The sequence below is a fragment of the Brachyistius frenatus genome, unplaced genomic scaffold (genome assembly GCF_029030835.1).
Source record: "Brachyistius frenatus isolate BFR_SWC_R1_liver_20210118 unplaced genomic scaffold, ASM2903083v1 Contig_28, whole genome shotgun sequence".
NCBI lineage: Eukaryota > Metazoa > Chordata > Actinopteri > Embiotocidae > Brachyistius > Brachyistius frenatus.
In genome coordinates, this window is record NW_027210627.1 from 1,145,624 (window position 1) to 1,160,006 (window position 14,383).

Consider the following 14,383-nt stretch of genomic DNA (forward strand, 5'->3'; position numbering starts at 1 on the left):
GCTCTCCGCGTGGAGAGACATGAGCAGAGTCTCGGCCGTCCAATCACTGTCCGGGAAGGGCGGAGAAGTGGGCGGGTCTGAGGCGAGGTCCTCCAATCAGAGCGCTCCTACGAGAAACGCAACACACGGTCGCAGCTGGGTGGATGACAACCGACCTTTGAATGATTACTGGGACAAATCAGACGTTTACTTGAAAAATAACATTTTTATTCAATAATTTGACAAATTAATAATTAGAGAGTACAAACATTGGGGCAAACAAAAGCAAGTTTTACAAATACAATCTGAGGAAGCAAACACAAATAGAAGCTTTCCAGTAAAAAACCTGCAACAACAAAATGTTACACTTAAAAGTCAAAAATCCAAAGTCCTAAACCAAGAGTACACATCTGGATTTTTTATGTATTTTTATTTTACTTCTAAAATATACGACACACATTTTCAATAGCTGAACCTGATGACAATATTAAAACAAAACATGAGAAATTCACAACAGAGTGAACTGTGCAAATAAATCAATTTGTTTGTTTGTTTTAAAGGGTCTTCCGTGAAAACATTTCGCAGCGCGTGTTCTTCAGTCATCGACGATGCTCAGCAGACCGCTCAGCTTCAGTCTGCAGGCCAGCTCTTCTTCCTGGCCCGCCAAAATCTGTCGCTGGAGTTCCTTCAGCTGCCACGACATGGACACAGGAGTGGTCACAAGCCAGGCTGCTTTCTCCGACAGCTCATCGGGTTCCGGCTCCTGGAAAGTCGACACAGGAGTAAAGAAAATGCATTATATATTTTGTAACGGCAACATTTAGAAAGTAATCTCATATTTGTAGCCAAATGCTGTATAGAAATGACACAAAAACTTGTCCTGGGATCTTCCAACAAAGGTCAGGGAGCGTGTCATACCTGTGTGAAAGCGGCCTCTTGAGTCTTGGCTGTGACAGAACGTGCTATGGTGGTGGGCATGTACAGCAGGGTGGAGGATGGAACAAAGAGCGGCGTGGACAAGTGCTCCAAGGGGTCACCGTCCAGCCAGCGTTGGAGCTGCTCCAAGCTCCTGCACAGAGGTACAGTGGTGTGCGTGTTAGACAAGACAAATAAGAAGTACAACGGAAATAGAATCGTGTTTTCGCCAAAGACAAAGCGATATATTCTGTACCTCTTGCTTTCGGCTTTCTCCTCCTCTAAGCTTTGGAGGACTTTGTGTGCCAGCAGCTCTTGTGCTGTGGGAGTGTGCGTGATGTCCAGCGGGGCAGCCGGCGCCTCGACGGGCTGCACCAGACTGTGGAAGAGCCTCTGTCTGGAGGACAGACCGGTGGGGGTGGCACAAGCAGCTGCGCTCGGCCTGAGGAGGGAAGAGCAAAGGGAGGAGCTCGATTGTGTTTGTTCACACCTGCAAGATGCAACTTCCGATACATGCACGATGTACATTATTATTACAGCATCTATTATTCACTGAGGTACTTCAAGACTTGGGAGACACAGCAGCTGAAACGTGCAGGACGCCTTCGGTCTCTCAAAACTGCACATGAACATCATCGCAGCAATGTTTCATCTTAACAGCAGACTGGTTATATTCTTTGTTTGCTATTTCATTATGTACAAGGGAATGACAATAAATATATCTGATCAGAATGATGCAAAAAGCTGAAGCGGTCATTTTGAAGCAGTGGTTCCTCAACCGGTGCGTCGCGACCAGAAAATTGGTCATCAGTCCATTTTTTTGTGGGTCGCAGATGTGTGCATGGAAAAATAAAGTGTTCAGGGAAAAAGAAATTCAACAGAATTTCTGATGCTGTGCTTTTATTTTGAAGGACATGTCCGTTTGCTGTCAGCGTCGTCACGACATTCACGTCCAAAACTTACATCACATCAGCAGTTTGCTCTCAGTCCAGCATTTTTTTTAAAAATTATTAGAGAGGTTCAAGAAAACTTTACTTTTTCTATTTAATATCCCAAACAGATCAGTTTAGATTCTTTCTAACTTGATGAGCGTCGCCAGTTTAAATTGTTTTCATCACTAGTTGCACATTTCTTTTTGTGTATTTTTTACATGAAGGCATTCACTGCACGATTTTTTTTTTTTAAACAAAATTTTTGCAGCTGAAAAATTTTAAAAACTTTGGGTCACAACTTAATGACAATGAATAATGTGGGTCCCGACGCTCGACCACTTGAGAACCACTGGTTTAAAAGTGTTGCCGGAAGTTTTAAGGTTAATGTCTACAGGACTCCGTGTTTGGAGGTCTTCTTACCCGTCTCTCTCTCGCTGCTGCTCTCTGTGTGTCTCTCTGACGGCCTGAGTCCACTCTTGAGGAGGCTGGAAGCCCTTCAACAACTCTGCAGGGAAGTAAACCAGGATCTCCCCATCCTCCGCCACAGCATCTTAAACAACGGGGGGAAAACACGTGTTAATATATTGTAGTGAAAGTCGAATTCATAACTAAGCGCAATTGGAAAATATGTATTCTTAGTGATGATTCCTCAGGAAAGTCCTCACCTTCACACACAGGCGGTCCAGGTATCTGCCAGTCTTTAAGCTTGTGGTCGATGCAGATCACCAGCACGTCGTCCCAGGGGATCTGACTGAAGGCCGCACCCTCCGCTCCATCGCTAAAGCTTCGGACAGTTACCTTGGAGCCGGGGGTTCGGCTGAGCTGACCCTTCAGCCTGACCCGCTCCAGAAGGTTCTCCAGCCGTGACATGAGGAGGGGCTGACTGTGGGGAGACTCGGGGATCTGAGAGGCGTAGTGAAAGATGGAGGCGCAGACCTCAGACCACGAGTCTGAAGAGACAGGGGGGAGATAATAAATAAAAGCTTTTGAACTCAAAAGGATCTTCTGCAGAAGTTGAACTATGAATACAACCTTTAGTCTCCCTACCTGTTGCTGACAGCTGCTCCCACCGTGGTAGCTGCAGGCTGAGGATGGCTTTACGGAGCCAGGCCAGGTGCTGGGCAGAGTTCCAGGCCAGATGAGGGACAAAGTCCTGGGTCTCGGGCAGGGAGAACTCGCCCGCCGGCCACGAGATTTCGCTGAGGTCCGGGGACGACACTTTGTCAGCGATGTGAGCGAGGACCGCGTTGTACAGCTGGATGATGGGCGCCGGCTCCTGGGCTGGAAGAAACGCAGCGGCACGATCCTGGAAGTGGGCGTAAACTCTGGGACTGAACTCACGGCTCAAACTGGACTCGACGAGCTGCGCCAGGGTCTGGCAGGAGAGGGGGAAGGGCGGTGGAGCACGGGCCAGCAGCCAGCACACCGCCTGGCTCAGCTGGAGGAACACAACAGGACAGTTGAAAGAGGAGATAATAAGAGGGTTAAAGGCTGGCTAAAGTTTTAAAAACGTCATGAACTCGCCTTTGAAACAAAAGAAAGTTAAGGTGAAAAAGGAGGAAAAGAAGGTGCGGCAGTTCAAATGCAGGCAAGTACAAGAGAGCCTCAGATTTGAAGAGCTTTGTCCCTGAAACAGTTGCCGGCTGCAGCCAAAGACGACGAGGATGATGAAAAAAATAAAAGCATGAGAATGAATCAAAAATAACAAAGAGCAGAGACTCGCTGCAGAGTGTTATTCACATGTGCAGTATGTGTATGTTCAGTACCTGTTTGGATCCCTGCAGGTCACTCGTGGTCTCCGGTATGAAGAAGAATGTGAACTCTGATATCAGGCCTTCCTTCATCAGCGTGTGCAGCATCAGGGCTGAGAGACAAAGGACCATCAGAGGAGTTCAGGTTTAACACATGCTGCCTTTACACTTCACTTTAATCTCCTGACTACAAAGTTATTAATGCCATTATCACGGTTATTATCGTGAATTACCTTCTTGGAGTTTGTGTGTCTCGGCGGCGCCCCCGTCTGGCCCCGGCACCAGGACGACCAGAGGCAGCGGGCAGTGCCAGGCGCTGGCTTGCTGCAGCTGTTTGAGCTGCAGCAGGGCTGACAGCAGAGGGACGTCCTCCTCGTCGCGTCCTGGCCGGACGGCGTGCAGAGCGGGGAGCAGCATGACGAGGGCTCCCGTCCCCCGGAGCTCACAGCACTCCTCCATTTTGGATAGGCCGTCCTCGGTCAGCGGGCCTCGGGACGCCTGGGAGACGCAAGCAAGAGAGACCGCTCATTTTACACAGTCCCACGGCAGGAGAAATAATAACTTTAATAATAACTAGCAGATGCTGATTTCCACCTCCAAGCTATGATTGAGACCAAATTCCTGCCTATAAGCCGCAGTCTGATATCACCTTGACGCTGATGTGGACTTTGTGAGCGCGTTGTTCGTTCTCCTGCAGGGTGTTGGTCACACAGAGTGTCTGCAGGCTGCCATCTGGCTGCTCCTCTCTGACCTCTGACCTCTTGTCACCACCAAGTTTCACCTCCAGCCAGTCAGACAGGATCCTGAAAAAAAACAAAAACAACGGAAGGGACACAGAGAGAATAATGGTTTTAGAGAAAACTGCGAAAGTCACTGAGATGTATATCTCTCTCTCTCTCTCTCTCTCTCTAAGGCCGCGGCTCACCTGTCTCCCAGGCTGGCTACACTCTCGTGGTCGCTGGGTAAGAGGAGAACGGCTTTCCAGAAGATCCGGTCAGGTGGGTTGGGGATATGTTCTGTCACCAGTGCTGGCAGGTTGAGTGGCGCCCACACCGTCTCACTGAGGACACCAGAACACCAGGAAAAAACAGGTCAAAATGCGGCTCTGTGACATTAGCCGCTCTCCGAATAAACTCGGTCCAGACTTACTCGAGCAGCTGCTGGAAGTAGTAGTGGACTCTCATCTGGTGGATCGCTCCTCGTCTCATCTTCAGCAACCTTGACAAGATAGAAAACAGGTTTCATGCATATTGCTGGAAGCAGAAAAGTAACATTCATTTCAAGGTTGCTTCAATTCCCAAAAAAATTCCAACAACCTTTCCTGGAGGTAAACGTACCTGGTGCTCGACAGGGTCAACGTGCCGGCGTTCCCCAGGTTGACCAGACCCCGGGCCAGGTCTGCTATGGAGGGCTGTGCTGGGGCGCTGGGAGCCAGAGCCTTCAGTTTGAAGCGAGGGTCGACGCAGTAAGGGGCCGCGGGAAAACCTCTCATCTGTCTCTTCAGCTGACGACGAACTGCGACCACGTCACGCCACCTGGTGGAAAAAAACCAAAAAAAAACAGATGAGTCGTAAACGGATATTTAAGTTGTTCTATTTAGGATTTAAAATAACATACTGATGTCTGTTTAACTGGTCGATATTGTTCTAAAAAATGTGGGGGTTTTATCATGCTGTTTCCTGTTGCATTGTTGTTTTACGGACTGTCTATACTCTCTGTTTTTTACCTTTTGATGTACTTGTGGATCTGTTGCAGCTCAGCTTCCAGGACGTCCTCCACCAGCAGACCGATGTCTGCATTCAAAGTCTCTTCAACCAGATCGCTGCAGACCTGCTCCGTGCATTTAGCCACGCGCTCTGCCTTCTCATTCACTGCCTCCCTGAATAAGGAAATATAAAAAAACGGTCAGTTTAAACTCAGCGGTAACAAAGTCTCTTTTGAAGACATTAAACATCACAATCCTTTTACAGCATTTAAAAAAACAAAAAAAACAAAAACATTTTAAGTTGTGTTTAGTTTACGTTGGATCAGGTTAGAACAGGGTTGAGTTTTGGAAGTCTTACTGGATCTCTGAGCTGGCGGCGTCCCGTATGCTCTCGTTCAGCACTTCGTGCATGATCTCTGTGCACAGGGAGAAGCTGAAATGAGACAGGAAGGCCTCGTGCTCCTGCCGCCTCCTGACAGACGGAAACAGAGAAGAAAATGTGGGGTCACGCACAGAAACATGCAGTGCACTACAAGTACCAGGACGGTCAAGAAGAAAAAGTGTGAGACGCTGGACACTTTCCACCCTATCAAAACGTCTATGTCGAGGAAGGGGCGGGGCCACAGACGTAAAGAATTTTCAAATTAAAACGTCGGAGGAAGCTGCAGCTGATTCTGAACAGAAAAGTGTTTATTTTTTTTCACTGCTGCTGCCGGACAGAAGAATCGGTGTGTTTATTGAATGTGTTAAACAGATGGCATAAAAACACTTTCATTTCTGGGTGAAATAATTGGCCGGGTGATGTGTTCACATGCTGAGGTTATTCCCGGTCAGTGCAGAACGGGAGTTTGCGTTTTGAAACAACACTGCTACCGTCAAAACTCCCGCACGACACAAGTAAGAGCCCTGACGCGTAGGAGCACTATTTGTTAGTGCACGAAGGGAACGAGGTCCCGTTGAAACAACAGCAATAGTGTGTTACAAACAGGCCGTCATCAACTGCCGGCAGACCGACCTGGCTTCCTCCAGCTTGCGCTTCTCTTTGGCGACGCGCTCTTGTTCCAGCTTGATCTCGGTGGAGGACACCTCCTGCAGCATCTGGCCCAACACCTCCCCCACCAGGGACTCCACCTGCACGCTGCTCTCCCTGCAGCAGCAAAGAGGCGTTGGATCTCCACCAATAAATTCACGATGACTGCCAAGCAGTTCAGGTTGAAGTATGAACTTAGTATTTATGAACTTACGCGAGAGCTGTTGTGGCGTAGTTGGCACCAGCGTCAGCTACCTCCCTCACCGCTGCGTTGACCACCTCCTCTATCACACAGTCCAGCTCAGCCACGATGTCCTGCAGGGGGGGAACAAACACACCAGCGCACTGCAATCAAATGAACAGCCTTTCAGTGTAAGGAGGTTTAATTGAGACAGATTGAACCCTTTTATCTTTTGTACTATATTTAGAGCTATGAGGAAAGACACAACGGCTTCCTGGTGAACACTGATGTGAACAAATCAGGATTACGATATCAAAGAAAAAGCAGAAAAAAAATCAAATAAAACAAAGACACCATTGGTAAGGAATATACGAATAAACACGAGGATATTCTGTTTTACAGAGCGGAGAGATCTTCCCCACCTCGTCGCTGTACGCCGGCTGAAGTTTGGGCAGCGGCGACGGCGCTTTGTCAGGCGGAGGTTGAGAGACGGACTGGAACAGCTGCTGGGGGTCTGCGGAGAGCGTCGTGGTGTGATACGACTCGGTGGGCTCTCCCGTCTCATCTGGAACAGCTGGCTGTAGCACAAACGCAGGGGGAGCATCTGGAGCCTTGACCAGCACCACCTGAGTCAGCAACTCCACGCTGGTTGGCGCCTTAACCTCCACCCTGTCAGCCGTGACTGAAAAAAATGAAGACAAATGTCGAATGGTGTAATAACAATATTTGGGACTTAATTTAAACATGGCTGCTACTGAAATACATTTTTTTATTCCTCATAAAAACAATAATTTTCCAGTTTGAATCTCTTTTTCTCTGATGTGTGTGCTGTTCATGAATAAACAGTGTTTACCTTTGAACTGGCTCTGCTCCACCAGAGGACCTTCTCCCCGGTACTTGTTCAGGGAGTCGAAGCTGCGGACCGGGCTGTGCTGAGGAGGGTTGGGGAGGGGGCCTCCGTTCACCACCTCTCCGATCAACACCGTCTTCTTCGCCAGGATGACCTCGGACTTTTTCTCGGACAGCGGCAGCTCCGGCTCCTGATAGGCTATCCGACTCAGCTCGACCATGCTGTCAACGAAATTTTGTGAAATGAGCACTAAGCGTTGTAAGTAATAATAATAAATTAAAATAATAATATAATTTAAAAAAAAAAATTGTTTTCTCTCAGGTGGAAATGGGGTGAATTTAAAACCGCTGACTCAACGATTGGTTATGTTTGCCCGTCAACCTTCAGAAAAGCGACATTTCACAGAAGAGAAAGACACCCGCAGCATCGACACTGACCCGTCGCTGATGTTGAGGCCGTACTGCTGGATGAAGTCCGTTGCCTCCGGAGCGCTGCGGAACATTAACATCCGAACTACGTCCTCAACGGGAAACATAGTCGATCGTGGACCCACGGTGTGAGCCATTTTCAGGGTCTTCAGTGCCTTAGCTCTGACCTGCACGCGCACACACACACACATTTATATGATAAAAGAGCAGAATTCAAAATTACATATAAAGCAAACCCTGTTTAAAACACCATGTGTCAGCTGTTATAAACCTGGAATTTAATGAGACAAATTAATAAGGGGACTTTTGCGCCTCGTCAAAGGACATAATGAAAAGAAGGGGTGCTAATAAACTGCAACACTCAGGAACACATTCAAATGAAGGAAAAGAGTTTAGGCAAGCCAAGTAAATATTGAATCCACTCAGTCTCTGACCTGATTGAAATATCTGTGCAGGAGGCAGCTGGCGAGGTACGAGGCTCCTTTCACCAGCTTGAAGAAGCGCACGAAGTTGTTGCTGTTGACTGCGGCGAACGCCTGCACTGCGAGCTTCACCTCGGGGGAGTTACGCACGTCGTCGCGGAACTGCTGCACCTCGCTGTGTGGACGGGAAGCATCTCCGTTACGTAAAGACTGACACACAAACTACAAAAGTCATTTTCAAAGGCGGTGCACCTTCTTCAGTAACATCTGGGAACACGAGCGTTTCCCTGACTGACCGGAGGATGTCGCCGTCGTTGAGCTTCAGCAGCACGTTGTACTGGCGGAACTCGGCCTCCCGAGGACAGAAGATCTGCCGCGTCGCCAGGTCCTGGTACATCTCTTTGAGGCTCTGCAGACACTTTGTCAGGTTCTCGTTGTTGATTTTGGGTTCGAACGCCGACATGTGCTCTTCGCAGAGGTGGTGGGAGCAGTGCACGTGGAAGCGCGTGCACTTCTCGATCAGCGACACCGTGTGCGGGCAGCACAGGTGCTGCTGGATGATGTCCTGCGGTGTGACAAACACATGGATCAGCCTTGTTAAGTCCAACCCCCAATGATGTCTGGAACCAGTAGTGTGTTATATACGGGGCAAAAAACTTTTAAGGATATTGATTTTATAATACCGTGATGTGGAAAACACATTAAATTAAATCATTCTAAAACAGTTTGGACGCATTGTAAAATGTAAATAAAAACAATGCTGTTAGTTTGCAAATCACATAAACCTATATTTTATTGCAGATAGACTACAGACAACATATCAAATGTTGAAACTGAAATTTTTAGCTTATTTTGAATTTGATGCCAGCAACAGTCCCTCTTAAATGAGCTCGCGGTTCAGAAAAGGTGGCGGCGCTTCTGGATCATGTTTATATTTGGTTTCTTCTTTGCATGGTAGAGTTTTAACCTGCATTTGTGGATGCAGCGATGAACTGTGTTCAACAGACGATGTTTCTCAGAAGTGTTTTTTAGCCCAGATGATGATTTCTACTATAGATTTGTGTCTGTTTTTTAATGCCGTGCTGCCTGACGGTCCGGTCCAGTCTTTTATTGCCCCTGTCCCAACCTTTTTGAGAGGTGTTCCAGCATAAAATTCCAAATGATCATATATTTTTTTTATGACAAAATTATATTTCTCCGTTTCAACATTTGATTTGTTGTCTTTGGTCTATTGTCCATAAATATGGGTTTACATGATTTGCAAATCATCGCATTCTGTTTTTAATTTACATTTTACGCAGCGTCCCATCTTTTTCAGAAACGGAGTTGTAAATCTGCTTACAAATAGAAGCAGGGCTTTGTTTTTGTTTTGCAAATCTGTTTATCACCTTACAAAGCACTTAAAAATGTACAAAAGCAAAACCAGAAAATTCACAGAAAACAAACTATGCATTGCGTAATTACAATCTGTGACATGTGCAACACAACAATGTGAACAATCCCTTCCTCTCCATTTCTTCAGTGAATTCAGTGTCAAACCTAATTACAGCTGCAGAAAGTCATCTGAGACGGGTTCTTACCTTGCGGATGCCGCGCGTACGGTTCCACACGAAGTCGTACCAGTCCCGGTAGTTGTCGTGGCCCTGGTCCATGATCTGGGTCACCAGGTAGTCCATGGTCATGCTGAGCACAGGCAGGGGGCGCAACTCGTGGGGCAGGGGCTCCTCTTGGTCGGCCGACGAGCGGCTGTACTCCTTGATGGCTGCCGAGTGATCCACCTGGTCGGGGACGGGAGGGGACAGTTTGTCGACTCTTCAGTGTCACTGCCTGTCTTTGATGCCAACTGGCAGTAACAATACTTTTCATTATCTATTATGCTACAACATACAGATGCACCCAAACAAACAGTGAACAGACATATACGAACAAAAGAAATTCTGAAGAGGAGTACCGACCACAGATTACATTTTAAGAGTTTCTGAAAGAATCCTGTGAATACCATAGAAATGATCTAATGTCTTTCAGTGCTGTCTCAAAATGAGAAAAAAAATAATAACAATAATAAACTGTATTTGTATAGCGCTTTTCTAAGCTTGAGTTACAAAGTGCATCACATAAAATAAGCCATTAAAACAAAAACAAAACAGTTTCAAGAAGAGATTGAAAAGCTACCTAACCGGAATTCAATCCTCATTTTCCAATCCCAAAAAGCTATTCTCCATCTTTTCCAACCTCCTTGACCCCCCCGCCCCCCATGGTGGAATGAGCTCCCCAACGACATCAGGACAGCGGAAACTCTGTACATCTTCTGCCGCAAACTAAAAACACACCTCTTCCGACTTTACCTTGAACAGTAGAACTTTAGTAGCTCTTAAAATGGCACTTCCTGATAGCACTTTGTAGTTTGGCTTTCTTGAAGAAAATTTTACTTTGTTGAGTCTTGTTGTTCTGAATTTGTACCCTCATGGTTGAAATGCACTTATTGTAAGTCGCTTTGGATAAAAGCATCAGCTAAATGAAATGTAATGTAATAATGTAAAAAAGATGTCAGTGACTCTCGGATGTCGGACTACGGGCAGGCTGGTATGGAACAACAAGGTCAGATTAATAGGAGGTAGAGAGGCTAAGAAGAGTCTTAAAAGTCAACAGAAAAATCTTAGAATCAAATCTAAAACATACTGGGATCCAGTGCAAAGAGGCTAAAACAGGGGTGGTCCCTTTTCCTGGTTTTAGTTGAAATAGCACATGTACTTGAGTATAAAGGAGAACCGTTCTCTTTAAAGACATTACCATCTCCGTTTCTGGGATGAGTTCGAACACGCTGAGCTGATTCCGTGTCTCCCTCATGTACCTCTCCTTCTCTGGACACATGTCAGGACACGTCCCCACAAACACCTTGGACAGGTCCAGATCCGTCCTCTTGGGCCGACCTGCGCGGAACATACGCACACATTAACGATGTCTTTCGAGGTTCTAGCTTTTCAGCAACGGCTGCAGTGGACTGATGAGACGGGGCAGCTTCACCTTGACGCAGGACCTTGTCCTTTTGCTCCAGGAGGCGGAACTTGTCCTCGGCGGTCTCGGCCACCTGGCCGATGAGGTGGAGGATGGAGGAGGGCACGGGGCGCTCCGAGCTCTGGGTCTCAGCGCTGCTCTCTTTCTGGGGTTCAGTGTCGAACTGCAGAGACTTGGCCAGCGACGACTTCTTCACCGGAGAGCTAACACATGGAAAAACATGGAAAAGAGCCACAGTGACTATTTTTTCACACAATGGAAGTGAAACTAAAGTTAAATGTAATACAGGTTCTGTGTTACCTGCGGTTGAAGGCCACCATGCTGCCGAGCGAAGTAGGCCTGAGTGAAGTTCTGACCGCAGAGGAAGCAGCCGTGGACTCTGTGTCCTCCTGACTGTCTCCCTCTGCGTCCTCCTTTCCTGCTGCAGCTCTGCCGTCTTTGTCCCCCGGACCTCATCCACAAACAATAAAACAACTCAGAACAAAGCAAATCACCGCAACAACACTATCCATCAAGTAGAACATATTAATAGAGCTTTGATAGAAAAAAAAAAGTTGTATTTACTCTGCTTCTTTCTCTGCCACAGAAGAAGTAGCTCTTGTCTGTGCAGGACTTTGCCTTTTTTCTTTGCCTTCGCTGCTGATGCCTGAAAACAATGGCAATAAACAGAGCGAAAACAAGCTAATTAGCCTAAAGTTTTGAATTGAAAAAAAAAAAAAAAAAGCCCTAATGTACATTACGTGCATCACACAGAGCAGGATTAGATGGTTAGGAAAATAAATATCAAGTTATTTCATCAAGTTAACACAGAAAGTCCAGACAACTAGAAGTAAACCCAGTGCTCCATTCTCCCCATATAAACCAGGAAGTAGCCGCTACAGGATCAGAAGCATTTAACAGCCAGTTTGGAGGAAACTGTACCTCTAACAGGTTTCATGGGTGTATGTCACACAGAGTTCACTCACATGGTCATCGAAGTGCACTATCGCCATGTTCTTGGCGGACCGGCAGAAGACTTTACGGACTCTGCCGAAGCGAGAGAAGTGCTTCTCGATCGTGTCCTTCTTGTTGAGGGCCGGAGGAACATTCCTGCACATGATGGTGGTGCAGTCGGCGGGCGACATGCCACTCAGGCTCTCCGAGCTCTCCCTGCGGACGGCGCGTCTCGCGGGGGTGGTGGTTGTCTCGAGCTGTGGGTCGGGGTCTTTCGCTGTGTCTGGAGAAGGAGAAAGGATGATGTTGTTTTAATAGATTTAAGACATGTGGGGCCTCGATTTTGGGTCAAAATCACAAAATAGTTTTAATAGCAGAAGAGGAGCAAAATGATTCCACGCACGTTTGATGTTGGCCACAAATAATCAGTATTACAAGAACAAATTTAATGGGTTTGACTTATAAATGTCTCAAATATGAACCATTTCCTACAAACTATGATTAAATTTGGTGTTTGATATGGAAGTCTTGCAAGTTGCTTCACCACTTTTACAGTGTAGAGTCATTCTAGACTATATAGTGATATAAAAGAAAAAAAACCTGGTAATTATAAGTACATTTGACAAAATGTACTTAGGCAACTTCAGGTCATTTAAGAGAAATTTGTGTTATGCAGTATTTTCTTTTCACAGTTGATGCACGGTGTGTATGATTTGTACGTCTCACCCGACTCCTCCGATTTTTCCAGCACGTCCCTGGTCATCGTCTGTACGACGGACGTGGATGCAACAGACAGCTCATCACCCTGAACTTGGACCTCGTCCTTCTCCGTCTCCTCCCACTTCGGCGCCTGCTGCTGAGTCAGCTTCGATGCCTCCCGCCTCACCGGGTTAGTGCCTTCTCGACGGAGACTGCTCAGCGCCCTGCCAAATAAACCTCCTGCTGGGCCGCGGGACCTCATCAGCGGCCTCTTCGGCGGATGTCTGGGTGAATCTGTTTCCGGTGGAGCGTCCTCCTCGGCAGCAGGCTTCTCTGAGCCCGAGCTTGAGATAGCCGGTTCGTCCTTGCGCTTTGTACCTTTGCCTAATCGTGCGAACACATTTGTCTCCCCAAGACCAGCGAGGCTGCTCCCTTTATCATCTGCGCTGGTTTCTGCTTTAGCTTTGGTGTCACCAAAAACTGAAGGCTGACCGAAAGTGGCTCCTCCAAAAAGAGGTGTCGGCTGGGGCTGGGTGGTTTTGGTTGAAAAGCTGAAAGACGACGGGGTGGTGGGCTCTGTGGTGGAAGGCTTGGAGCTGGAGGGAGCGGCCGGCTGGGAAAAGGTGAACTGAAGAGTGCTGGTTGAACCGCTGCTACTGCTTGTTGTTAGTGGATTGCTTTGACCAGAAATAGAGGGGGCTGCAGCGGGTTGTGAGAAGCTGAAGCCCAGTGGCCCCGACTTTGCCCCGGTCAACTGAGAGAAGCCAGTGTTGGTGGTGGCGGTGGTGGCGCTGCTGCTACTCATGGTGCTGGAGCTCATCTGCGACCCACTGCTGCCAAAAGGGGAGCTGGACACCGTGGTAGTTTGGGGATTAGTCGGCTCTGGGCTGGCGATGGGTTTGAAAAGTGCCTCGTTGGCCGGTTTGAAGCTGAATTCCGTTGATCCGAAGCCTCTGCTCTGCGTCACGCCTTGAGCTGCGGTGAACACGCTGGTAGTGACAGTGGTAGATGGTGGCTGTCCATACGCAGACTGTCCAAAAGCAGGTGGCTGAGGCTGCCCTAAGGCGGCGGAGGAACCAGTAGCCGTCTGGGAGCTTGCAAACCCGGAGGGCTGCTGGCCAAACGCCGGTGGCTGTTTGCTAAATCCTGGAGCCTGCCCAAAAGCAGAAGGTTGCCCGAATGCAGGTGTCTGCCCAAACACTGAACTCTGACCCGGTCCACTCGTCTGTCCAAAAGCTGGTGTTGTACTGCTACCAAAACCTGAACCCAACGATTGCTGTCCAAACGCTGGAGCCTGTGCAGATGACTGTCCAAAGGCAGGGGCTTGTCCGAACATAGTACTCCCATGAGGTGAGGGTTGATTCATGACAGACGGCTGTCCAAACGCGGATGGTTGGAAAAACCCCATAGTTTGTGGCTGACCGCTGGAGCTTTGCTGCCCAAATGATTGAAACAAGCCGGTCTTCATGGTGCTGCTGGGAGCCTGGAAGGCTCCTTGAGGACTGCCAAACGGATTGGACGGATTCATGGCGAAAATATTAGT

The 14,383-nt window shown here is 47.8% G+C and overlaps 1 protein-coding gene across 1 annotated transcript; it reads right to left on the bottom strand.

Annotated features, from left to right (window-relative positions):
• Positions 1-185: 185 nt before the first annotated feature.
• Positions 186-14,380, bottom strand: mcm3ap (minichromosome maintenance complex component 3 associated protein). The gene is made up of 28 exons (XM_069698799.1): positions 12,868-14,380; positions 12,174-12,424; positions 11,773-11,854; positions 11,509-11,659; positions 11,218-11,411; positions 10,984-11,123; positions 9,774-9,971; positions 8,490-8,758; positions 8,206-8,368; positions 7,781-7,938; positions 7,347-7,564; positions 6,916-7,175; positions 6,527-6,627; positions 6,298-6,429; positions 5,641-5,754; positions 5,304-5,456; positions 4,915-5,112; positions 4,727-4,795; positions 4,503-4,637; positions 4,227-4,380; positions 3,811-4,075; positions 3,593-3,690; positions 2,874-3,264; positions 2,492-2,776; positions 2,247-2,376; positions 1,151-1,336; positions 898-1,048; positions 186-742 (listed from the first exon to the last, which is right to left on the bottom strand). The coding sequence occupies exons 1-28, from the start codon at positions 14,366-14,368 to the stop codon at positions 575-577; spliced, it is 6,315 nt and encodes a 2,104-aa protein (XP_069554900.1). The 5' UTR covers positions 14,369-14,380; the 3' UTR covers positions 186-574.
• Between the last annotated feature and the right edge of the window lie 3 nt (positions 14,381-14,383).

What these genes read in the sequence shown, in the direction of transcription:
- mcm3ap (XM_069698799.1), bottom strand. Translation starts at nt 14,368, where the DNA reads ATGAATCCGTCCAATCCGTTTGGCAGTCCTCAAGGAGCCTTCCAGGCT. An exon ending in GGCCTCAACATCAGCGACGG is followed by an intron (nt 7,565 to 7,780) that starts GTCAGTGTCGAT and finishes TTTCGTTGACAG; the next exon opens with CATGGTCGAGCTGAGTCGGA. An exon ending in ATCCACAAGTACATCAAAAG is followed by an intron (nt 5,113 to 5,303) that starts GTAAAAAACAGA and finishes TTTTTCCACCAG; the next exon opens with GTGGCGTGACGTGGTCGCAG.